The sequence below is a fragment of the Opisthocomus hoazin genome, chromosome 5 (genome assembly GCF_030867145.1).
Source record: "Opisthocomus hoazin isolate bOpiHoa1 chromosome 5, bOpiHoa1.hap1, whole genome shotgun sequence".
In the NCBI taxonomy this organism is placed as follows: domain Eukaryota; kingdom Metazoa; phylum Chordata; class Aves; order Opisthocomiformes; family Opisthocomidae; genus Opisthocomus; species Opisthocomus hoazin.
Genome location: NC_134418.1, coordinates 1,639,734 through 1,664,907, shown reverse-complemented (window position 1 = coordinate 1,664,907; position 25,174 = coordinate 1,639,734). Strand labels below are relative to the sequence as shown.

Sequence of the window (25,174 nt, the reverse complement as noted above, 5' to 3'; positions counted from 1 at the left end):
TTATTTGCTTGTCTTTGCTTCCTGGAGCGTTTTAGGGCTTAACTCACCCACAACAGCATTGGCCGTATGTGTGATAACCACTGTGCTGGGATATTTCTCATTGCAGCCACGTGGCAGCCGCTTCTCTCGCGCGGTGTCTGCACCACGAAGGGTTGCAGTGGGAGCAGCTCTGCGCAGAGGGACCTGGGTGTCCTGGTGGACGACAGGGTGACCCTGAGCCAGCAGCGTGCCCTGGGTGCCAAGAAGGCCGATGGGATCCTGGGGTGCATGAGGAGGAGTGTGGGCAGCAGGTCGAGGGAGGTTCTCCTCCCCCTCTGCTCTGCCCTGGGGAGGCCCCATCTGGAGTCCTGTGTCCAGTTCTGGGCTCCCCAGTTCAAGAAAGATGAGGAGCTACTGGAGAGAGTCCAGCGGAGGGCTACGAGGATGAGGAGGGGACTGGAGCATCTCTCCTACAAGAAAGGCTGAGGGAGCTGGGCTTGTTCAGCCTGGAGAAGAGAAGGCCCAAAGGGGACCTTCGAAATGCCTCTAAATATCTGCAGGGTGGGGGTCAGGAGGATGGGGCCAGACTCTTTCCAGTGGTGCCCAGCGACAGGACAAGGGGCAACGGGCACAAACTGAAGCAGAGGAAGCTCCAGCTGAAGATGAGGAAGAACTTCTTCCCTCTGAGGGTGACGGAGCCCTGGCCCAGGCTGCCCAGGGAGGTTGTGGAGTCTCCTTCTCTGGAGATATTCCAGCCCCGCCTGGCCGCGGTGCTGTGCAGCCTGCTCTGGGTGACCCTGCTTGGGCAGGGGGTTGGGCTGGGTGACCCACAGAGGGCCCTGCCAACCCCGACAATTCTGGGATTCTGTGATTCTGATTCTGTGAGCGCAGGCACCTCCTTCAAGTTCGTAGAAAGCTGATTTTTTTTTTCCCCTTTAGTTATTTTCTGCTTCCCTCCAGAGTGAGAAAGCTGTGCCGCCCTGCGCGGAGCAGCCGTGGCCACGAGGTTGCATCAGAGGAGGAGGAGGAGGAGGAGAACGTCTGGAGCCCTTCTGGCGGCTCCCGCCTGGGGCAGGCTGGACACGCAGCATGAGGTTTAGCACCGCGAACCTCTGCGGTGCCAGAGGAGGAGAATGCCGAAAGCCTGAGGTTCTCTGGGCTGCTGAAAGCAGCCTTGCTTTCCCTCTTACCCATCGCATCGTCTTTCCACTTCAGGCATGTGGGTGTCAGGAGGATGGGGCCAAGCTCTTTTCAGTGGTGCCCAGCGACAGGACAAGGGGCAGTGGGCACAAACTGAGGCACAGGAAGTTCCGTCTGAACATGAGGAAGAACTTCTTCCCTCTGAGGGTGACGGAGCACTGGCCCAGACTGCCCAGGGAGGCTGTGGAGTCTCCTTCTCTGGAGATATTCCAGACCCACCTGGACAAGGTCCTGTGCAGCCTGCTGTGGGTGACCCTGCTTCGGCAGGAGGGTTGGACTAGATGACCCACAGAGGTCCCTTCCAGCCCCTACTATTCTATGATTCTGTGATTCTGTGATTCGAGCAAGCCTTTGAGCAGGCTGATGATTAATAACCCAGATGATTTCCATCTCCACCGGTGTTTCTTTCTCAACCTTCTCCATCTACAAGGTGTTTTTTTTTGTCTTTTCATTTTTACTCACCTCAGTAGTCCTGTAGATCAGTTGTACTCTTTAAATGTGCTTTCTTTCGAGCGGAGCTGGGGTTTTTTGGAGGCTTTGCTGTCTCTTCTGGGGCTGGGCGAGGGTGTAGGTGGGCAGAGGTGTTACTCATCTGTCAGCGGAGTGGAGCGATATGCAGAAGGTCACAGACCCGCAGACTAAATAAGTGATGAGATGTCATGAAAAATTTGTATTTGAGCGCAAGGGAAGTTCAGCACACGCCGTGAGCTTCCTTGGCTTTTATTTATTTTTAATTTTTTCTTACTTTGTGAGTTCACTGCCTGATTTATTCATGCTTCTGTCTTGAGAGACTGAGGGTTTTCTGGGCTGCTCAGAAATCAAGCCCTTTTGAAAAAGAAAAGAGTGTCAGACACAGCCGGTGGTTCAGAGAGGAAAACCTCGAAGCAAGAGGAAGAAACGTGGGAGAAAGTGTGAGGGCAGGAATGAAGGATGAGGCTGGGAGGGAGGCTTGTTAGCAGCGGAGAGGGGTGAGCAGCAGCATCTCAACAGGAATTTCTTTGTGGGGTTTTGACGTTGCGTGAAGGTTTCAGGGGTGCGAGAAGCGCTGTGTGCTCCGCTTGTCTTCTCCTGGGGCCACACGTCCGGGTTGTCTCTGCTGTAGGTGAGGGTGGGTTGCGTTAGAGATGGATCCTGCCCTTCATGTATGATTTACAGCAAAGCTCCGGGGAGCCAGAACGGCAGGCTCCGGGCTGGTTCTCCAAAACTACGAAGTTCACCAAAGGGTGAGAGCAATCCTGCTGAGTGGAAATTGTAGTATCGCTGGCAACTGGAAACGAAACCCTGCATGCGATTGCCTCCGGGGATGTGCGAGTAATTCTATCCCGTATGGATCCAGAGATGGGAAGAGGTTGGGTGGAGAGGCAGCCAGGCAGACTCTTCTTTCTGACTGTAAATTTTCAGGTTAAGAGGCCTCTCTGCCTTTTCTGCTGCAACGTGATTGTATCCCGTTCTTTCCTTTTATCTGAATTTATTGATATTCATGTATTGCCTTTGATAGGGTCACTCAGGCGTCTCTGGCTTTGGTGAGCATCCTGTTAGTGATTTATTTCCTTCTCCTAAGAACGCTGTCGGCATTCTTTCCCTTTCTTTTCCCAAACCGCTTTTCTTACGAACACTCAGTGCTTTAACTGAGCGGTGCCTTCTGCCGTGGGTGCCACTGGTGTGGTCGCAGGTGGAAGTCTCTGCTGGAAATGACCATCTCGAGAGCAGCCCTGAGGAGAAGGACTTGGGAGTGCTGGTGGATGAGAAGCTCAGCATGAGCCGGCAATGTGCGCTTGCAGCCCAGAAAGCCACCCGTACCCTGGGCTGCATCAAGAGCAGCGTGGGCAGCAGGGCGAGGGAGGGGATTCTGCCCCTTGACTCCGTTCTCCTCAGACCCCACCTGGAGTCCTGCGTCCAGCTCTGGAGCCCCCAACATAGGAAGGACATGGATGGGTTGGAGCGGGGCCAGAGGAGGCCACGAAGATGATCCGAGGGCTGGAGCAGCTCTCCTGCGAGGACAGGCTGAGGGAGTTGGGGCTGTTCAGCCTGGAGAAGAGAAGGCTCCAGGGTGACCTTAGAGCTTCTGGACCCAAAGCTTTGCAGATCTTGGGAAGTATTGAAATATCCTGCCCACCCACAACACGAGCCTTCACTTGCAAACCTCTGTATCTGCCAGCGGGAAGCCTTGTGCCGATATTTGCTCAGAAAACGAGCTGCCTCCATGCCATCACCCTCTGCTTGGTGGCTCCGACATATCCTTGGGACAACTTATGGCTCTTGCAAACTTTCTGCCGTTGAGGAAGAAGTAGAAGTTTTCGATGGTGATTTTGGGGGAAAAAAGTTGTTTGAATCTCTGATATAATTGATTATGAGACACATGACTGTGCTACATGACTCTCGCACCGATGCCGCTTTCCTAATGTTTTGTTCTAGGCAAGCTTGAATGGAGGACAAAGTATCTCAAGAACTATCTGCCGCCCTTCCAGCGTGTCTCCTGGACACTGGAGGGGCTGCGATTGCACTTGTCTTGTGATACCGTGTCAAGAGATTGGAAGGGACAGTAGTATTGCCACCAAAAGTTCCTCTTCTCTGGGCTGTGACCCTCAGAATAGGGGTTGAGATCTCAAAATATGGCGGGGCTTCTGAGTCCAGGTTTTGTCGTCTTAATAACGTGGAGAGAGTGGCATGGACTGGCGTGTGCAAGACTCGCGATTCTTTGATCTTTTTGCCGTAGATTTTGCCGTGCGCCATCTCATCTCCCTTTGTGGCAGAGCAGCTTCCGCTCTGGCTGTAACGTTAGTCGTGCTTTTTTGTTTCTTTAAATAATTTCTTTTTTTTTTTTTTCAGCTGACAATGACCTCAGCTGTTTGTTTAAGGAGTTCATAGCCCTGCAAAAATTTCACAGCAACCGAAAGGAAGTTTACGAGAAGCCCTTTGGTGGGGAGCCTCTGGCGTTGATGTGCTGGGCTTCTGCTTTATGTTCCTATCAAACAATAATAAAATTCAAAAGAAAGAAGAAAGTAAACAGTTTGGTGTAGACAAAGACAAATCCGTGTCATTTTATCCTTCCTCAAACACCGCCGCTGGAGTGCGGGGAAGGGCGAGTGGACGGGCAGCAGAACGCGGCGGAGAGGAGTGAGTGAGGCAGCAAAGCGGTGAAGGAAACGCGCGTACCTAGGGGTGAACCCTGCGAGACCCTGAGAGAAAGAAACGCTTTCAATAGAAGGAAGTCGTGCGGCACGGTGCTGTACGATGCCAGCACCCGGCTGAGGCAGCCCCCTCATTTCGGGATGAAATTGCCCAGAAAAAGGGATGCTCGTCCTCAACGCAAGGCCGCTGAGGCTGGACGAAAGCTGAGCCGTGGTTAGTTTAGGCTTGAGTGCGCCGACGTCGCGTGAGCTGGCCAAATTCTTGAGGGTCTCGCTGGTTTGGGGAGGGTTTCCACCACCGATGGCCACGCTGAAATAGTCGGCGGTTGATGGGTCCGTCAGACCTGGAACCGAAAGTCTGGTGCCGAAACCTGGCCGGCAGTTCTCCAGGCAGATGTGGGTTCAATGCATCAGGTTTTATCTCCTCTGGCAGATGCCCCTCCTCTGATATTACTTCTACATTAATTTTATCCTGTCTTTTATTATTATTTTTTTTAATTTATTTATTTTCTGTCTCTTTTTATCTTTATTTGTTTTGCTTTTTCTTTTTTCCTTTTTTCTTTCTTTTTTCCTTTTTTCTTTCTTTTTTCCTTTTTTCTTTCTTTTTTCCTTTTTTTCTTTCTTTTTTCCTTATTCTTTTATATTTTATATTTTTGCTTTTTTCTTTTTTTTTCTTTTTTCTTTTTTATGCTTTTCTTCTTTTTTGTTTGTTTTCATGTTGTTTTCCATATTTACTTCAAACTCGCTGGAGCGGTTTGCTCCTGGCCCTTTTAAAATTCCCAAAGTTTTGAAAAAAGACCTGCCTTTGAGATGCCGTGGAGCACTGGGACTGGCTGCTGCGGGGTGGTGGGAGCACCGGCTCTGCCCAACGCACCATGCAACCTGTCCTTAAACAGGACAGCACCTTCAGAGATCCCATCTCAGTCATTGGGAACCATTCTCACCCCAAACCCTCCCTTTGCAGCTCTACCAGTACGTTTAAAGAGCATATTTAACCCCAAAAAGGGACTTTCTGCTATATCCGCTAGCCCTTTGCGAAGCCTCGCGCTGCCTCCCCATCACCGCCCCGGCCACGGGTGTCAAATTCCCCGCTCCGCCGGGACCTCGCCGTCCTCCGCTATCGCCCTTTTTCCCCCACAAATTGCTTTATAACAGGGCGATAACTCCGCGTGCACATCGTAAAACAGCTCTTCCCGGGATTTATACCCCAGATGTCAGCGCAAAGAGGATTTCGCGTCCCCTTTCTCTCCTCGCCCAGCTCTGGGCATCCGAAATCTGCCTTTGTTTATCCCTTTCCAAGGCTGTGACAATAAGCGCGAGGCCATCCAGAGGTTACTGTGACACCGCGTAAGGAAAAGCCTTGGCTTTTGTTTTCAGATTCCTCCCAAGATTGGTTGTTTTTTTTTTTTTTTTTATCTACAACAAATAGCCATAAATCCTGCTGGGTCTCCCCGTGCCCAGGGCTGCCCAGCTCCAGCGCCAGCCCGGCGGATGCTGGAGCAGGAGGAAATGCTGCTTCAGCTGGGCTCCCTCCTCTTCGTCGCATCGGATTTAGCTACAGGAGAGCGTGCCCCACGGGAGTTTGGGGGTTTCATTAATTGGAAGCTGGGCTTTGGTCACCCTGGGTGTTTTCAGGAGGTTTCTCAGGATGCCTAAAGCAAGTGTTGCATGGCTTCCACACAAGAACGCTGTATGGGGCCAGACAGGATCCACCCAAGAGTGCTGAGGGAGCTGGCGGAGGAGCTGGCCAAGCCACTCTCCATCATCTATCAGCGGTCCTGGCTAACAGGGGAGGTCCCAGGTGACTGGAGGATCACCAGCGTAACACCATCTACAAGAAGGGCCGGAAGGAGGATCCCAGGAACCACAGGCTGTCAGCCTGACCTCAGTGCTTAGGAAGATTATGGAGTGGTTTATCTTGAGTGCTTTCACCGGGCATGTGAAGGATAACCAGGGCATCAGGCCCAGCCAGCACGGGTTCATGAAAGGCAGGGCCTCCTTGACCAACCTGATCTTCTATGACCAGATGACTCGCCTAGTGGATGAGGGAAAGGCTGTGGATGTTATCTACCTGGACTTTAGTAAAGCCTTTGACACTGTTCCCTACAGTATCCTCCTGGAGAAACCGGCTGCCCATGGTTTGGATGGACGTACTCTTCGCTGAATGAAGAACTGGCTGGATGGCCGAGCACAGAGAGTGGTGGTGAACGGAGTTAAATCCAGCTGGCGTCTGGTCACAAGTGGTGTTCCCCAGGGCTCAGTTATGGGTCTGGTCTTGTTTAACATCTTAGTGATCTGGATGAGGGCATTGAGTGCTCCCTCAGTCAGTTTGCAGATGACACCAATTTGGGTGGGAGTGTTGATCTGCTGGAGGGTAGGAAGGCTCTGCAGAGGGATCTGGACAGGCTGGATCGATGGGCCGAGGTCAACTGTATGAGGTTCAACAAGGCCAAATGCCGGGTCCTGCACTTGGGTGCAACGCTACAGGCTTGAGGAGGAGTGGCTGGAAAGCTGCCCGGCGGAAAAGGACCTTGGGGTGCTGGTCAACAGCTGGCTGAATGTGAGCCAGCAGTGTGCCCAGGTGGACAAGGAAGGCCAACGGCATCCTGGCTTGGATCAGGAATGGTGTGGCCAGCAGGTGTAGGGAGGGGATCGGGTCCCCCTACTCGGCACTGGTGAGGCCGCACCTCGAGTGCTGTGTTCAGTTTTGGGCCCCTCACTCCAAGAAGGACATTGAGGGGCTGGAGCGTGTCCAGAGAAGGGCAGCAAGGCTGGGGAGGGGTCTGGAGAACAAGTCTGATGAGGAGTGGCTATTGGAGCTTGGGCTGTTCAGTCTGGAGAAGAGGAGGCTGAGGGGAGACCTTCTTGCTCTCTACAACTGCCTGACAGGAGGGTGTAGTGAGGCAGGTGTTGGTCTCTTCTCCCAAGTAGCCAGGGATAGGACGAGAGGCAATGGCCTCAAGTTGCATCAGGGGAGGTTCAGATTGGACATTGGGAAAAATTTCTTCACTGAGAGAGTGGTCAGACATTGGACCAGGCTGCCCAGGACAGTGGTGGAGTCCCCATCCCTGGAGGTGTTCAAAAAACGTGTAGATGTGGCACTTCTGGATATGGTTTAGTAGGCATGGTGGTGCTGAGTGGAGGGTTAGACTTGATGATCTTAGAGGTCTTTTCCAACCTATGATTCTATGATTTTTTTTCCCCTACGCGTTAGTCTCCTGCAAATGTCAAGTTCCCAAAATGATTTGCACCCACCAAAAACGGAACAGGTTAAGCTCAGTATTTTCTCAAAGAAGAGGGTTGTTGTAGGGCAAGAGTTGTCTGGCCAGGCTCTCAATCAAACCTGACGTGAGTGTGAATTAAAACTCTCTTCCTTTACCCATTCCTGGAAGCATTTTGGGGGGGGCTTGCATGAAAGTCTGGGGTCTTGAGGATGCAGCCCCCCCAGAAGTCAGTGGCTCACCCATCGCCATCAGCTGGAGCCCAGCGATTTTGTGGCCTCAGCGTATAAAATCTGCTTTATCCTGTAGATGCTAAGAGATGAGCCATCCCAAGGGGAAGTTTGGTGGTGTCCACTCAACCAGAAAAGAGACTGTTTTACAGTGTAGGTGGAAGATAAAACGTGATAGAATGGACTTTAATCCTTAGATTTTCCATGGTTATTTGCAAGTCTCTAGAAGCTGAAGAGAGTTGTTTTTCTCCTGAAGTCGGGCGGTACCAGTTTCACTGATTTCTAACCTTCTGGGAAGTTATTTTATTTCTGTGTTTGCTTTTAGCCCAATGTTTCCTACCAGTCTTGCCTTCACAGCTGTTTTAAATATCCATTCGCCTGCGCGTCGGCCTCTCTGCAGAATACGCTGGATGGCTGTAAATGGCTCTCGCTGTTTTCACAGAATCACAGAATGGTCGGGATTGGAAGGGACCTCTGTGGGTCATCTAGTCCAACCCTCCTGCCGAAGCAGGGTCACCCACAGCAGGCTGCACAGGACATTGTCCTGGTGGGTCTTGAATATCTCCAGAGAAGGAGACTCCACAACCTCCCTGGGCAGCCTGGGCCAGTGCTCTGTCACCCTCAGAGGGAAGAAGTTCTTCCTCATCTTCAGCTGGAGCTTCCTCTGCTTCAGTTTGTGCCCGTTGCCCCTTGTCCTGTCGCTGGGCACCACTGGAAAGAGTCTGGCCCCGTCCTCCTGACCCCCACCCTGCAGATATTTGTAAGTATATATTAGGTCCCCTGGCAGCCTTCTCTTCTCCAGGCTGAAGAGCACGGTTTCAGACTCTGGAAATACATATCCCGTGGCCTTACAAGAACAGGTCTAAGCAGCCACCCAAACGGCCGGGTTATTTCCCAGGCCAAATTAGTTTGGCAGGTGACAGGGGAGGTGACGGCACCTTTGGTGGGGACATCTCTGGAAGTCGGTGTGTTTGCGAAGGCGAGCGAACCTTCTCAGTGGGAGCTGGCAACACCCAAGGCCACCTCCTCCCACCCCTCATCCCTGCTCTTTGCATCCCCTGCCTTGGGCAGAGACCCCAGTGTCACTGGTTTCTTCTGCACTGGTGCTGGATCCATCTTCTCTGGACAGGCTCCCGCGAGCTGCGCTGGAGTAAGTCTTCTCCTGGGAGGGTGGTGCTGGAACCACAGTGGAGAGTAACCATGAGGACAGCAAAAGGGGGAAAAAATGCCGATTTTGCTTAAAATATCTCCACAGCACAGGCAGTTCTTGCGTCCCCCAAGCCCCCCCTTTGCTGGGGTGAGGACGTTTCTCTGGGTGAGGACCAAATCCCTGACAAGTAAATGGTGAGGAGCAGGAAACCGCGGCTTGGTGCCCCTATCACCCACCTTTTCCAAATCCCCATCCCCTGTTCTGTTCCTCAAACCATCCAAGATGTGTTCCCCTCTGCGGAGGTTTTATTTTTATTTTATATTTGTTCCCTGTGTGCCCCCCCGTCGAGGGGGATGCTGTCTGGTGGCTTTCTCGTTCCCTCTGAGCACCTCGAAGAACTTGATGCCACCTCCAAACGATGCTGCTTACCTCCTCAACCCCTGTCTTTAGTGAATATTAAAGAGGTCTATAATGAGGAAAGCAGCACATTTCCAGCCTCTCAAGCAGAAAAAGGCCGTTTATCCAGCAAAGCAGCAGCAGAGGCGGTGCTGGAGCCGTGTGCTCCCTGCTCCAAGCCCGGACCACCCGCGGGTACCACAGCCGTCCTCCCGCATCCCGCAGGTGTTTGAATGCTTCGAGCAAGCAAGCCCGAGCTTTTTTGTTTCCTATAGATTAAAAAAAAAAAAAAAGTTCCAGGTCTGAGCCTGCCTCCTGCAAAGCCAGGCAAGGGCACCGCAGTGTGTTTTCTGTTTACAGTAGGGCTTAAAGAAATAAGCATCAGTTACATAGGGGGAAAAATGAGAACGCAGTCAAATTGGACCCCAGGGCAAGGCTCGCCGAGAACAATAGATCTGCTAAACAAAACCACCGAGGATAAGGAGGAAGTTATCATGAAAAGCAGGGGATATATTAGTTTAGGTTTGAGTGATTTTTTTTTTTTTTTTTTAAAAAAAAAGAAGGTATTTCAAGCACTTGAACTTGAGCATATCTATTTCTCCGCCCGGGCGCTCTCCTCTCGACCGGCCGAGTGACCTCTGCGGCAGGAATCATCGCCGCCCGCGCGGATGCTGAGCTCTCCCTTTCCCTACGTGGCAGCTGGGAGATGAAGAGGCGGCTGCCTCTGCCTCCCGTCACGCGTGCGTCCCGAAAGTCAACGGGAGGACGGCGATGGGCTGCACCGCTCCGCGTGAGGAGGGCAGCCAGGGTTTAGGAGGCCGTGGCCTGAGAAAGGGTTCCTGCTGGGCGGAGGGACCCTCTGGACCCGTTATCGCGCCTTGTTGCTCTTTTCTTTTTGCTTTTTCTTCCGACTTCTGAGCAGAAAGCTGTGCAAGACCTCCATGGGTCGTCCCCGCTCGTGGTGGGCACCCGGAGCAGCTCGCTCCTGGGGGAGCTGCCGCAGAGCCCGTACACAACTCATCGCATGCGCCGGAGGAGAGGACAACTCACGGGCTGCTCTGTCTCCCTCCTATTCCCTGAAATAGCTGCTTCTCCATCTCCTGCCCATGCTGGTGCACGCCAGGCTGGTTCCCGGCAGCTCCCGGCATTTCCATCGCTCCCCCTGTCCCCGGGATGACGGGAGGAAGCGCGCCGATAACGCTCATTAAATTTATAGCCGCGTTGCGCTGTAATGTTTAATCAAGGTTACGTGACTGTGCGCTGCCGCGCGGGGTACAAGTTCAACGCAAGGTGAATCTTGTCTGAGATAATCTGAAAGTTCATTCGGAGGTGAAGGCAGCGGCAGCTTCTCATAGACCGGCTGGGGTTAGCGAGAGGTCACCTCTTTTTTTTTTATTTTTTTTTTTTTTATCCCCTTTTTTTGAATGTGTAAACAAAAGAAAAATGCAACTTTGCGGAGGACTTGGCATCAGCTGAGCAACAGGAAAAATATTTGTGGCTTTGCCAGCCCCGCGGTGCGGTTTGGTACCCGGCGAGCGCCGGGCTGCGGCGAAGGCGATGCCGGCGCCTTTCGGGACGGCGGGAGCGGTTTAATTCAAATATTGTGGCTTTCTCCTACCGTGGAAAGGAGGGACCCTGAGCTCAGAAGGACATCGCTGGCTCGCCTGTCCCTGCTGCCTGTGGGACACCCCCCCGGGGGAAGCACCCCGCAGTGCCCCTCACCGGGGTATCCGGGCATCACTGGCTGCCGGCGGCACCAAGCGGGGCTTTATCTGAAAACGTGGCCCAGGTGTCTTCTGGGCAGACCCTGGTCACTTGGTGGGTACCTAGATCTGCTGTGGAGCTGTCAGGGGATGGGGAGCATTAACCCCTCCCGGCCCAAAAGCTTTCTGACCACAAATATCTGCTCTGTCCATTCACTGGGAATATTTTCCCCTAGAAAGGCGTCGTTTAAAGTGATTTTTTTCCCCCCCTCTGATACTGTAGGGCCGATGATGGAGATGCTTTGTCTATAGGCTTGTTTGGAGGACTGCGGCTTTTCTCCCCTCTCAACCCCTTTTCCTGTCTTTACGAGGTTTTGTGGGGTTTTTGTGCTCTTGTTAACTCTCCTCCTTCCTCACTGGGGCGTCCCGACCTGCCGCTGAGATACGGAGATTTTCCATGTTATTTATTAACGTGTTCTCCACAGCCGTTGATTTTGAAGCGCGGGTCAGGCAGGGCGAGCCAGATCAATGCACAAGGCTGTTTGCACCCGGGCGACAGCGACAGGGAAGGTGTTTCTGTATGCCAGGGGTACCCGCACACACGGTGCCATCACAGAATCCCAGCATGGTTGTGGTTGTCAGGGCCCTCTGGGGGTCCCCCAGCCCAGCCCCCTGCCCAAGCAGGGTCACCCAGAGCAGGCTGCACAGCACCGCGGCCAGGCGGGGCTGGAATATCTCCAGAGAAGGAGACTCCACAGCCTCCCTGGGCAGCCTGGGCCAGGGCTCCGGCACCCTCAGAGGGAAGAAGTTCTTCCTCATCTTCAGCTGGAGCTTCCTCTGCTTCAGTTTGTGCCCGTTGCCCCTTGTCCTGTCACTGGGCACCACTGGAAAGAGTCTGGCCCCGTCCTCCTGACCCCCACCCTGCAGATATTTAGAGGCATTTCGAAGGTCCCCTCTCAGCCTTCTCTTCTTCAGGCTGAACAAGCCCAGCTCCCTCAGCCTCTCCTTGTAGGAGAGATGTTCCAGTCCCCTCCTCATCCTCGTAGCCCTCCGCTGGACTCTCTCCAGTAGCTCCTCATCTTTCTTGAAGTGGGGAGCCCAGCACTGGACCCAGGACTCCAGATGAGGCCTCCCCAGGGCAGTGTAGAGGGGAAGGAGAACCTCCCTTGACCTGCTGGCCACACTCCTCCTCATGCACCCCAGGATCCCATTGGCCTTCTTGGCACCCAGGGCACACTGCTGGCTCATGGTCACCCTGTCATGCACCAGCACTCCCAGTCCCTCTCCACAGAGCTGCGCTACAGCAGGTCCACCCCAGCCTGTACTGGTGCCTGGGGTTGTTCCTCCCTAGGTGCAGGACCCTGCCCTTGCCCTTGTTGAACCTCATCAGGTTCCTCTCTGCCCAACTTTCCAGACTTTCCAGGTCACACTGAATGGCAGCACAGCCTGCTGGTGTATCCACCACTCCTCCCAGTTTGGTGTCATCAGCAAACTTGCTGATGGTACATTCTAACTCTTCATCCAGGTCGTTGATGAAGAAGTTAAACAAGACTGGGCCCAGTACTGACCCCTGAGGGACACCACTCGTTACCAGCCTCCAACCAGACTCAGCACCGCTGATGCCAACCCTCTGAGCTCTGCCATTCAGCCAGTTCTCAATCCACCTCACCGACCACTCATCCAGCCCACACTTCCTGAGCTTCCCTAGGAGGATGTTACGGGTGACAGTGTCAAAAGCCTTGCTTGCACCTCCCGACTGCAGAGCAAGGGTCTTCACCATCAGCAAATCCAGCTTCTCCTCCCGGTAACAGCTTCAAAAAATACTTCTAAGAATAATTATCTACCAGCTGAGCTCTTTCCGAGCGTTGCATCCCAAATTCGGCCCCCGTAATCTCGGATGCTGACCACAAGCATTTAGCCAGGCTCCATCCTTGCCGGGCTGAGCGATGGTCGCACCTCCCGGCCGTGCCCACCGAAGATCTGAGCCGGAGAGGCTACGGGGGGGATGCTACGAAAGGAGACATCTCTGCTTCGGGAATGAATCCCCCTTTGTGATGGTTAAATGGAAACGCAAAGTGTTATTCGATAGCCGTCCCTGGAGAGCGGTCTTCCGAGGCTCTTTCATTCCTTTTTGGCCGCTGCCCAGTATTGTCTCTTTGTCTTAGGCGGATCGTAGGGTCTGGAGGGTAGAAATACGGTTGTCTTCTCCGGGCGGAAAGCACCCTGCAAACCTGTGAACCTGTGTGGAGTATTTGAGGAGTCTAAATAATTATTTTTTATCAGTTCAAATTGGCTACGAAGTCCAGCAGGGCAGAGGTTCCTTTTGTTCCTTTGGCCGTTCATAAAACCCCCCGTCTGGGCGGTGATCGTTAGAATGGACCGATTTTATTCTGAAACGTTGAAATCCCAGTGTTTTTTGTACCAAATCATTTTCATGCCTTGTGGTTTTTTTTTTCAAGCAGTATTGCACAGTGCTTTGCGATGGTCGGAGAAACTTGGGATTTCCCTAGAATTTGGTTTAGCCTTCCCCACGGGCAAGCCTCCAGGGAGTGGCTAAAGCCAGGGTCCTGCACCATCAAAGTCCGCAGGAGCTCGAGTGAAGCTGGTAGGGACTTTCCAGCCGTCTTCGAGACTGTCACCGTAACACGATGTGCTAATCCTCGGCGCCTGGACAAGGTCCTGTGCAGCCTGCTGTAGGTGACCCTGCTTCGGCAGGAGGGTTGGACTAGATGACCCACAGAGGTCCCTTCCAACCCCTACCATTCTGTGACTCTGTGATTCTGATTCTGTCCCCGCCCTTCGCTCTCAGGGCTGCTTTGCATCACTTCTCTTGAAGCTTGACAACCTTACGTGGCTCCTTCTTGTGGTTTTGCATCGTGGGCTGGGAGGAGAAGGTGCATTCCTCCAAGCCAGATTTAACCTGAAAGGGAGTTTTTTTGCCCTAAGTGCAGAAGTGGGCTACAATCACCGAATCAGAGAATCCCAGCATCACAGGGGTTGGAAGGGACCTCTGGGGGTCACCCAGTCCAACCCCCTGCCGAAGCAGGGTCACCCACAGCAGGCTGCACAAGACCTTGTCCAGGTAGGTCTTGAGTATCTCCAGAGAAGGAGACTCCACAGCCTGCCTGGGCAGCCTGGGACAGGGCTCCATCACCCTCAGAGGGAAGAAGTTCTTCCTCATCTTCAGCTGGAGCTTCCTCTGCTTCAAGTTTGTGCCCGTTGTCCCTTGTCCTGTCGCTGGGCACCACTGAAAAGAGTCTGGCCCCGTCCTCCTGACCCCCACCCTGCAGATATTTAGAGGCATTTCGAAGGTCCCCTCTCAGCCTTCTCTTCTCCAGGCTGAACAAGCCCAGCTCCCTCAGCCTTTCCTCATAGCAGAGATGCTCCAGTCCCCTCCTCATCCTCATAGCCCTCCGCTGGACTCTCTCCAGTAGCTCCTCATCTTTCTTGAAGTGGGGAGCCCAGAACTGGACACAGGACTCCAGATGGGGCCTCCCCAGGGCAGAGCAGAGTGGGAGGAGAACCTCCCTCGACCTACTGGCCACACTTCTCTTGATGCACCCCAGCATCCCATTGGCCTTCTTGGCAGCCAGGGCACACTGCTGGCTCAAACAATCAGAAATGCAACATTTTTCGGGTAAAATTCTGTTTGTTAAGATTTTAACGAGACCCTTGGAATAAATATCTTCTGGAACGGTAGAAAAGTGAAAGCATGTAATTACAGCGTTGCTTCAAAGCAGGTGGAAAGCCAGAGGTTTTCCTCCTGAGAAACGATGAACATTTGCAGATGGAAAACCAGAAGACCTTTATGTGCACACAGTGCAGATGAAAAGCTTTCTGGAGACCTTCCCCTGGAAATCTGATGTGAGAAATACCAAAACCTATAAACAGGCAATAGTATAAATCTGTCCATAATCCAGACTGGACAGATTAGATCTTTATCAGTCTCAAACCTTTCTCCATTACATACTGTCCCATCTGCCAGAAATCTTCCACATTCTTCTGTTTTTTCCAAGAACTGTTTCAATTTTGCAGATATAAGTAAACAGAGGGAAAAAAAAAAAAAGGGAAAGATAGAATTGCTGCCTTCACTTGCAAAATCAATCCAGTTAAAATGGGAGATGAGGAACTTGGAACTGGATCTCCTCCCTCCAGCATGAGCATTTAGGAGGAAGGCCAGCCCTGGGTGGGACATCTGCCCCGGAGACCTGGAGGGGTCACTTGAGCACAGAGTTGTTGTGCCTTACAGAGAAGTGCAAGCAGGCTGGGCAGCACTCTCTGATCTATACTAACTCCTAGAAGTCCATCTGGCTCCTGCAGGCAGGTCTGGTAAGCAGCTAAAATAAGGTTGACCTTCCCTGAGCTCCATGTGCGTTGAGCCCTTGGCTTGTGCATCGCTTTGACTTAGAATCCTAGAATCATAGAATGGTTTGGGTTGGAAGGGACCTTCAGAGATCATCTAGCCCAACCCCCCTGTAGTGAGCAGGGACATCTTCAGCTAGATAAGGTTGCTCAGAGCCCCGTCCAACCTGGCCTTGAATGTTTCCACTCACTTGTGGAGCATCAGGTTGGTGCAGGTTCTATCCACCTCCTCATGCAAAGTACACTCAACAGGTAGAGAAAATCTTAGTTTCCAGTCAAACTGGTGACAAATCTGCTCCCGCTTTCCTTTAGGCCACGATTTTACCCTCTGTGTCATTCACAATTAGATGAACAAACATCACGTTCCAGTTCCTGGTGCCTTTTCTGCTCAGTAATGCTGTTGTCCAAACCCATGTCTCCCCATGCGTTGGAGTATTTCTTTCTCTTTCAGTATTACTTTCCCACGAGGCATAATTGAAACCTCACCAAAATAAATTATTTTGAATGTACTTGTCTGTGGCTGCTATTGTTGGAAACCCTTCTGGCTTTTGTGCTCTGTAACAATTACCTGCTGGCTGGTGGTAGGGGCGGCTCAACTGGTGGTGGGGATGGATTGTGGGCAAGCTTAGGCTTGGGCAAACTGGGATTTGGCACTGGTTTGGATTCAGTAGCTTCTTGTGCTTTTATGGAGGTGCCCAGCAGGCCCAGGTCTTACCTGGGTGTTTTCTGGTCCTGCTGGAAGCATCTTGTCCCTTTGTACAGGTGGGTTTAGGTTGGACGATGGTAGGACCCGAGTGCTGCCTTCCTCTGAGCCTCTTGTTGTCACCTTTATCAAAGGAGCTGTGGTGTTAAATCAGCAAGATGAGCTTTTTAAAGAAAAGATCTCAGTGGGTTTGTAAGCTAATGATGTGATCTGTTGCAAACTTGAGCATGGCTGGTTTGTAGAAGGTGTCAGGTCAAAGGCTGTTCATGCTGTGTGCTGCCCGCAACAAAGAGTGGGAGAGAGGAGCATCAGACTTAGAGGTTGGAAGGATAAGCAAGGATAATAGAGCTTTTTAGAGCTGGGTTCAGCTTGGTTCTGAAAATATTCCTTCGTTCTGCCCCCAGAAAGCAAGAGCCATTGCTCATGAACATGACCCTCAGCAAGTTTCACAGCAGGAGTGCTGCCTCCAGCCATGAAGCCCCCAAATCCGACTTAATTAACGCTTCTCAGAGCCCTGGCATCCGAGGGACACAACGCTCACCATGGAAGCCTGGCTGTAACCCTGTGGCATCGCTGTCCCTTCCATGTTGATCTGGACCTCCCCAAAAAACCCACCACGAGGAAGATCTCACGCACCCACTGTTGGCACCACCTAGACCCAGGCCAGGCTCCTCCAGATGCCTGGCTGTCTCCTGCTTTAAGACACAGCAAGTTAACCCGGTTTCCCTTAGCTTGGTTGGATGTGAGAAATCCAGGATAATTGTGTTTAAATGTGTTGAAACAGGTTGCAAGATTTGCCAGCTGGTGGTCTTGAGTCATCTTTCCCTTTTCATCGTTTGGGGTGTGTGTGTGAGTGCTGGTCATGTTTGTTTTGGGGTTTTTTTAATAGCAGTTGGTGCTTCACAGCAGGTGTGTCAGGCAGTAACACCTCTTAGCCCAGCTCCAGCCAGCTTCAACGTGTGGTCTCTGACCACCACAGAAAGTCAGCAGCTCCTAGCAGAGAGTGTCTGTCTCTCACTGTACGTGTGCCTGGAGGAGAAGGGACTAAAAAGATAATTAATAGCTGCAGGGACATGAGATTTCCCTAATTTGGGCTGTTATCAAAGGAGAAGTTTAGTTCTTTATCGGATGTTTCCCACCAGCCCTCTCGCTGTCTCATCGCTGGTGGATCTACTGATACTCTGATGATGCTGGCAGAGGAAAATCCTTTCCAAGCCATCTTAATGCTCTCTCATCACTGGAAGTAAATATTGTGGTGGGTAAGAAGGGAAGGGATGTCTGTTTCTGGGGTAGAATCACAGGACCATAGAACATCCCAGGTTAGAAGGGACCTTAAAAGATCATCTGGTCCAATCTGTCATGGGAAGGGAAGCCTAGATGGGATGATCTAGCAACCTGTCCAATTGCATCTTGAAAACCTCCAGCAATGGGGACTCTGCCATGTCGCTGGGGAGGTTGTTCCAGTGAACGGTTGTTGTCACTGCAACAAAATTCTTTCTTATGTTGAAATGAAACTTCTGGTACAACCCGTACCCATTGCCCCTTGTCTTCTCCATGTGGCTCCTTGTGAAGAGAGAGCCACCGTCCTCCTTGTAGCCACACTTTAAGTACTGCAATATTGTGATGAGGTTCCTCCTGAACCTTCACATCTCCAGGAAGAAGAGACCTAGACCTTGAAATAAAGTGAGAGTTAGTCTTCAGGATGGAGTCGTTTCTCCTTTCGCCATCCGGCTGCTGCGTAGCCGTGAGGCTCTTCCACCAGATTGCCTCTGCTGATGGCTCTTTTATAAGTAGTGATAGCTCATGTGGGATTTCGGCCCCAAAAAGCCAGGATATTAAAATGCAAAAGGTCTGGGGCACAAGGGAAGACACGAATGCGAGCGCAGAGGTGATAACGGCTCTTTTGACTTCAACAGGACCAAGGCACGTGTCTCTTATGCAACCAGATCCCTTCGGCAGGGACTGAAAAAAAGCAAAACATTTGCTTGCTGGGGAGTGGAAAGATGTGGTTTCCATTTCTGGCAGGACTACAGGCTGCCCTCGTGTCTTGGAGCAGCTCTGATTCTGGACGGTTGCTCTTCGCTTTTGGTTCAGATGAGTTTTGCTTCCTGCTCTGGTGGATGTAACACCGTGTCCGATGTGGTGGCAGTTGTGTCCTGGGAAACTCTTCCCTCTGCTGACAAGGGATGATCACACTCCTCTTCCAGTAGACTTGTCCATGAGGCCAGAGCGTTTGGGGTGTCTCAAGTTCTCAAGTTTCCTGCAGGTCAAAGTAATTTGGGGCAAATCCCTGTTCGTGGATGCTCAGAGTGGTGCTGTGTCAGTTCAGAAGAGGGAAAAGAGAAAAACAGAAAAGCCAGATGTTGCATGGAGTTGGTGGATTCAGGAATTTTCACCAGTCCTGCAATGACACTTGACCTGCATCTCCTAGGCTTGAGGAGGGGAGGAGAGGACCCTGGGGCCAAGAGGATCCCATGTCCAGAGTTATCCCTGCAACATCATCCTGACGTCTCAGAGATAGGACGTGTCTTTTTTGCGTTGGTTGATTTTCACCTTTAAAAACATGGATCTCCCTTTCCTGCCATCGTCTTTATCTCTGGCCACCATGGATCACCTGCCAGGTTTGTGCAGAGCCCGCTGTGCCGCTGGTGCCAGCGTGCATATGCTGGTGCTTTCTCTGATCTTGTTCCAGGGGCGCTGGCAGAGCTTGCAGTCTGTGTTTTGAATCCGTTCAGATCGATGTTACGTCATTTCTGGCTTGGCTGAAAGAATTTTATCCAGATTCATGTCATCTTGTGTCAGACAGAACATACTGTCCCGCTTCGCTTTGCCACCAGCGTGCGATTGAGTTGCGACCATCCTTTCCCTGTGCTTGATGTGAGGGCCCAAAAACTGTGCCTTTGCTTTGGAATAAACCACATTTTTGAAGAGTTTGAGGTGGTGATATGGCAAGAGGGATGAAAAGGAAGTTTTTTTCGAGCTGGAACTGAGGGAAATGAGATTGTGGTGAGGTGAGTGTTGGTCTCTGTTCCCAAGTAACCAGTGTTCGGATGAAAGGCAATGGCCTCAAGTTGCACCAGGGGAGGTTTAGATTGGAGATTAGGAAAAATTTCTTTCCTGAAAGAGTGGTCAGGCCTTGGCCCAGGCTGCCCAGGGAGGTGGTGGAGTCCCCATCCCTGGAGGGGTTCAAAAACCGTGTAGATGTGGCACTTCAGGACATGGTTTAGCAGGAATGGTGGGGTTGGGTGGACGGTTGGACTTGATCTGAGAGGCGTTTTCCAACCTTAGTGATTCTATGGTAATGGAGAGAAAGTGCTTCTCAGCCCCTGCCAAGGGGAGCGTGGGGCAGGGCTGGGAACTGGTTCCCAGTTTATTTCTCTCATTCCAGGATTACCCTCTCTTGAATCACCGTTGGAGTAAGAGCCCATGGACGTGTACAAAATCTTGGTTTCAGGACCTTTCTTTTGGACGTATACTCGATCCATTCTCCATCTCTTTGTTTCTACAAATAAATACGTGAACCTCTCCCAGCTCTTGCCTTCCGGTGCTTCAACGTCCTGTGCAGCCTGCTGTAGGTGACCCTGCTTCGGCAGGAGGGTTGGACTAGATGACCCACAGAGGTCCCTTCCAACCCCTACTATTCTGTGATTCTGTGATTCTGTGCCCTGGGAGGGTGCAGGTCTGCAGCCCTGCTCGGCGCACGCCGCGCGTCTGCAGCGTTCCGAGCTTCTTCCACTTTCACATCGTCGCGGGAAAAGCTCTTCTTCCCCCCCCCTTCTGCTTTTCCTTTCCCCCTGGTGTATGTGCTGTCGAGTTTGATTTATAGCCTTGAAAAGGAGACTCTACTTTCAAGAATTAATGGTATTTGCATATTTTATTTGGAATCTCCCCCGGCAGGCCCGCCGCCGCTGCGCAGGCGGGTTTTTCCTTTCCTTTTTTTTTTTTTTTTCCCTTCGGTCGTTCAGATTTAGCAGCAGAGGTGAAAAGTTTAAACAGTAAAACCAATAAAACCACATTTATGTGACAGATAAATCGTTTGGAGACGGCTTGCCCTCAGCCGTCATGCTTCCTCCTGCAAGACCTCTCTCCTACGGAGCTCGACCCGCGGCAGAGCTCCGGCAAGCGCCGGCGATGCCCTGCGCCGGCCAAAGGTGCCGGCCCCGGCTGTCCTCGGACCTGCCTCGCCGGCAAGATGGATGTGGGCAAACAGTTGTAAAATACACAGGCTATCCGTCACTGTCGTGAGCCGGCCGGGGTGAGCCTGGCTCTCCCAGCGCCCGGGGAAGGTCCAGCCCGGGGTGGGAGCACAGGTTGGGGCTCATTTGGAATCATAGAATCATTTAGGTTGGAATCATAGAATCATTTAGGTTGGAAAAGACCTTGAAGATCATTAAGTCCAACCGTTAAGCTAACATGGCCAAGTCCACCACTAAATCAAGTCCTGGAGTGCCACATCTACACGTCTTTTAGATACCTCCAGGGATGGGGACTCCATCACTATACTGGGCAGCCTGTGCCAATGCTTGACAACCCTTAGGTAAAGATATTTTTCCTAATATCCAGTCTGAACCTCCCCTGACACAGCTTGAGGCCATCGCCTCTCGTCCTATTGCTAGCTACTTGGGAGAAGAGACCAACTCCTGCCTCGCTACGCCCTCCTTTCAGGTAGTTGTAGAGAGCGAGAAGGTCTCCCCTCAGCCTCCTCTTCTCCAGACTGAACAGCCCCAACTCCCTCAGCTGCTCCTCAGCAGACTTGTTCTCCAGACCCCTCCCCAGCCTCTCTGCCCTTCTCTGGACGCACTCCATCCCCTCAATGTCCTTCTTGGAGTGAGGGGCCCAAAACTGAACACAGCACTTGAGGTGTGGCCTCACCAGTGCCCAGTACAGGGGCACGATCCCCTCCCTGCTCCTGCTGGCCACACCATTCCTGATCCAAGCCAGGATGCCGTTGGCCTTCCTGGTCACCTGGCCCAAGTTACCCCGACCCTTCCTTCATGCTGATGCCAGCGCAAAGGAAGGTGTGGTGGTGTTCCTTCAACACCAGCAAAGCCCAGCAGCCTGGTGTGGGAGAGCTGCATTGCTTCAGCCCGGTGGAGTTGAACTGAGTTGGAACAGAGCAGAGGTGTTCAAAAAACATGTAGATGTGGCACTTCAGGACATGGTTTAGCAGGCATGGTGGTGTTGGTTGATGGTTGGACCTGATGATCTTAGAGGTCTTTTCCAACTTTAGCGATTCTATGATTCTGTGATTCTATGAAGCAAAGCTGTGGGACAGGGATGGCCATCAGGCCAAGGGCCATGTGCCATCCCAGCCTCTCATCACCTGGCCCTGGTGGGAATGGCAAGTGTTGGCTCAGGCTCCTGAGCTGGAAAGCAAGTCCTGAGCTATCCTAGATGGCCGTTCATCCAACTTTTGCTTAGAAGCCTCCCCGTGCTGGGCTGTCCACGCTCTTCAGAGACACACATGGGAGGTTTCTCCAAGCCCTTTTCTTATGCGTGCTTTGAGCTCCTGCACGAGCATCCCAAGCCTCTGCTGTGCCCCCCAGCCTCCTGTTTCTAACACCTGCCAACTTTTTTTTATTTCATCTTCTCCTAACCCACCTCTAACCATCATCTTTTTATTTTGGTTCTTCGTTTGTCCCTTTCTCGCGGGGCTTTATTTCCACTCCCCGTGAACATCTACCTGGCCTCTTGATGCTCCAGCCACGCACTTTCTGTGGCAATAACTCACACTGCTTTGCTTGCGCTTTGCCAGAGGCACATTCAGCCCCCCTGGAGCCACCAGCAAGAGGACTTTGGTGCGTTGGGGGGGATCCGATTTAGCCTGTAACACCACGCAGCTTCCTCCGGCAGCCGGCAAACTCGACAGAAGAGTTTTGGCCCCGCTGCGCTCTGTGAAAAGACCCTGTGAAATCATATTTAAGGTTGTCTCTTGAAGGTGCCCTTTGGAACAAAAACTCCTGCCGGTGGTGTTCAGCTCGGGTTTGTAGTTCACACCATGGACCCGGCGTACAAAGCCGCGCGGGACCGCGGGCTGGAAAAGCCCTCTTAGGTCCCGGCTAATCCGTCCCCCCCACCAGCTTGGGGGATTGTTCCCAACAGCTTGTTTTCTTTGCCCTGACCTACATAGTCAAAAAGAATCTTGTTGCACATTTTTGTTTTGTACCTTGAGGTCTCGGAGGAGCCAAATCCCCTTCTTGGCAGGGTGGGATGTGTTGTTAAACAGTGCTGGGAGTCTCCAGGAAAACCATGGAGACGCGGCGACAATGAGCCCTCTATGGTCCTCGCTTGGCCGCGGGATGGTCCTTCTTCTCCAGGCTTCGGTGGTGGGCGCCGGGACGCGCAGACGCGGGCGATGAAGACGTCCGTGCGCTTGGCAGCCTGTCCTGCAATAGAGTGGTCACAGCCACTCACCAAGGCAGGCGGGTGGTGGGGGGAAACTCAAACGCTCTTAATTAACCTGTTTTAGATGATGGAGATGAAGGCTGCATCTCAGATGGCCTCAGTTGTGCTCTCATAGGTGGGTGGAGAGGCAAGACCTCTTAGAGGTGAGGAGGTCCTCATGTGGGAGCAACGTGGGAGCTGCTGTTTGGGTTTTAAGGAAAATGAGGATGAAAAAAGGGGGGTTGAAGAGGGCATGTAGGAAACCTGGGCTGCAGTTTGCTCGTCCCTCACCTGAATCACCCACCTGGGAGGGGTGGGGCACCAAGGGGGTCCTCTGTGGAAGTGAAGGGCTTCAGGTGCGAATTTTGGGGGTCTGGAGCAGGGAGTGTCACAGATGGCTGAATTAATCTGCTTTTTCCTTCTCCTGCTGCCAGGGGCTGGTGGTTTCTCTTACGAACGTCTGGAAACCACCTAGGACTCCCAGTCTCATCCAGTAGATGCATTCACCTGAGATAAACCCTTGAGCTCCTGGACAGGTCCCACACCTCCCCGGGGAGCTCCCGTCATTAGAGACGCTTACAAAGGGCTTGGAAGATGTTGAGATGCAGCAAGCATGATGAGAAAGCCTTGTGGCATGGTTCAAATGATGCTGAGGTTTATCTGGGGACGGAAGAAATCCACAGTGGCTTTGACCCCAGAATTGCCCTCCTGCTGTAGCTGAGGTCATCAGGGCGCTGGGGTCCTTTGCCACCCACCTCCTCGCAGCGTTTCAGTCGCCTGTACCGCTAGTTCACCCCAAAAATAGAGACAGCGTAGCAGGAGTGCACTATGGCTAAATTGAAATAGAATCACAGAATCATTAAGGTTGGAAAAGACCTCTAAGATCATCAAGTCCAACAGTTGATAGAGCCATGCGTGAATTAATATTAAATATTAAATATCTCAAGGGTGGGTGTCAGGAGGACAGGGCCAGACTCTTTCCAGTGGTGCCCAGCAACAGGACAAGGGGCAATGGGCACAAACCGAAGCAGAGGAAGCTCCAGCTGAACAGGAGGAAGAACTTCTTCCCTCTGAGGGTGCCGGAGCCCTGGCCCAGGCTGCCCAGGGAGGCTGTGGAGTCTCCTTCTCTGGAGATATTCCAGCCCCGCCTGGACAAGGTCCTCTACAGCCTGCTGTGGGTGATCCTGCTTGGGCAGGGGGTTGGGCTGGGTGACCCACAGAGGTCCCTTCCAACCCCGACCATACTGTGATTCTGTGATTCTGATTCTGTGAATAAGTTAATAATCAAATATTAGCAGAAATACATTACATAAATGAATAAAGACTACAAACCATTCTTTGTGGTGAACGCCACCTGCCCAGGATCTTTGCCAGCTTTCAGATAAAGCGCCTGCTCTCTCGCCAGCTTCTTAAAATCTTCTGTCTGTTTGTTTTTCCCTTCCCGTGGCTGCTGCAGCTCTTGGATCTGTTCATCCAGTGGGACTGGTCGACGTATTTGGCTGACTACGGGCAACCCACGTGCAAGTATCTTCGCGTGAACCCGACGACAGCCCTCGTCCTGCTGGAAAAGTGAGTGCGGGTCTGGACACCCGGGGTCATTTTCAGCCCCATCTCGCTTTGGGCAAGCGCGTGTGTGAGCGGCTTGGTCCATCCCGCGTGGTGCTGGATGGAGCAGCCTGGGGAGCAGGAGGCCGCTTGTGATCCGGGGGGCAAAGGCTTCACCCTCGGCTGGACAGTGGGAGCTCACACAGAAAAATTCCATCTTATGCCAATTCAATTCCAGGTTTGGTGTCAAAATGCGTTGACTTGGCTGAAGGTCTGTCTTTTTCCTTCACTCTTTAGTAGGGTTCTTCTTGTCTTACAACAGACTTCCACTGTAGAGGTGTATCTCAAGCCCCCAAAATAATTTTTCAAATTTGCTAGCAGGCACTTGTGTCTCCCTTCTGTTGAATCCATGGTGGGGATCAAGTGCTGCAAGCCCAGCTGTGGGACAGGGACAGTGTCTTTAGGTGGCTCTGTGCTCCAAGGCTTGCTCTGAGCGAGGACACGCTCTTTGAGAAGGCTGAATCTGAGCCTCTTCGAAGCCTGGAGGTCATGGGCTTTGCAGAGGTTCCTCCCAAGCTGTGGAGCTGTGCAAAGGATCAGTACCGGGACACAGTGGGTGAGCACCGCGTGGTCTCTGCGGGGCTTTGGGATCCCTCCTGAAGCACAGCGAGGAGGCTTGTGCCGGTCCTACAACAGCAGCAAGAAGGGAAGGCCCATGAGTTTGCTGCAGACCCAAAGAGTGGGATTTGCTTCTCATGTAGCCCCTCTAGCAAGTGGGAGAGAAAAGCCACCAAGCCACCCATGGTGGTAGGAGGTGGCCCAGATGACCCTTTCTCTGGTAGACCTCCAGGCTGTCATTGGGAGGATCAGCCCTACTCCTGCCCCTTTGCTACCATCAGACCTTGCAGCTGGTCTTCCAGCTGGTCTGACAGAGAAGTAACCTGCCAAAAATGATAATTAAGATTTTTCCGAGCAGCTCGTGCCGTGGGCCCTCCACTGCTAAGTCTTGCATGGAGGAACAGGCAGGAGAAGCGAGTTTGCAGTGGGATTTGGTTAGGTTTACCATGAAATCAGACCCTGAGGAGGAGTTTGAGTAGTTTTTTGGAGTTCCTCTCTGTCTCGGTTGCTTGTAGAGGAGGCGCTGACTAGTTAAGAGTTGGGGCTAAACTC

At 52.3% G+C, this 25,174-nt stretch overlaps 1 protein-coding gene across 5 annotated transcripts in view; it reads left to right on the top strand.

Annotated features, from left to right (window-relative positions):
* The window catches only part of EXOC6B (exocyst complex component 6B), a 368,403-nt gene that overhangs the window by 333,100 nt on the left and 10,129 nt on the right, over positions 1-25,174 (top strand). For all 5 annotated transcript variants that reach the window (XM_075420231.1, XM_075420229.1, XM_075420230.1 and 2 more), the window contains one exon: positions 23,916-24,028. In XM_075420231.1, the coding sequence (XP_075276346.1) occupies positions 23,916-24,028 (113 nt within the window). The remainder of the gene's footprint in view (positions 1-23,915; positions 24,029-25,174) is intronic.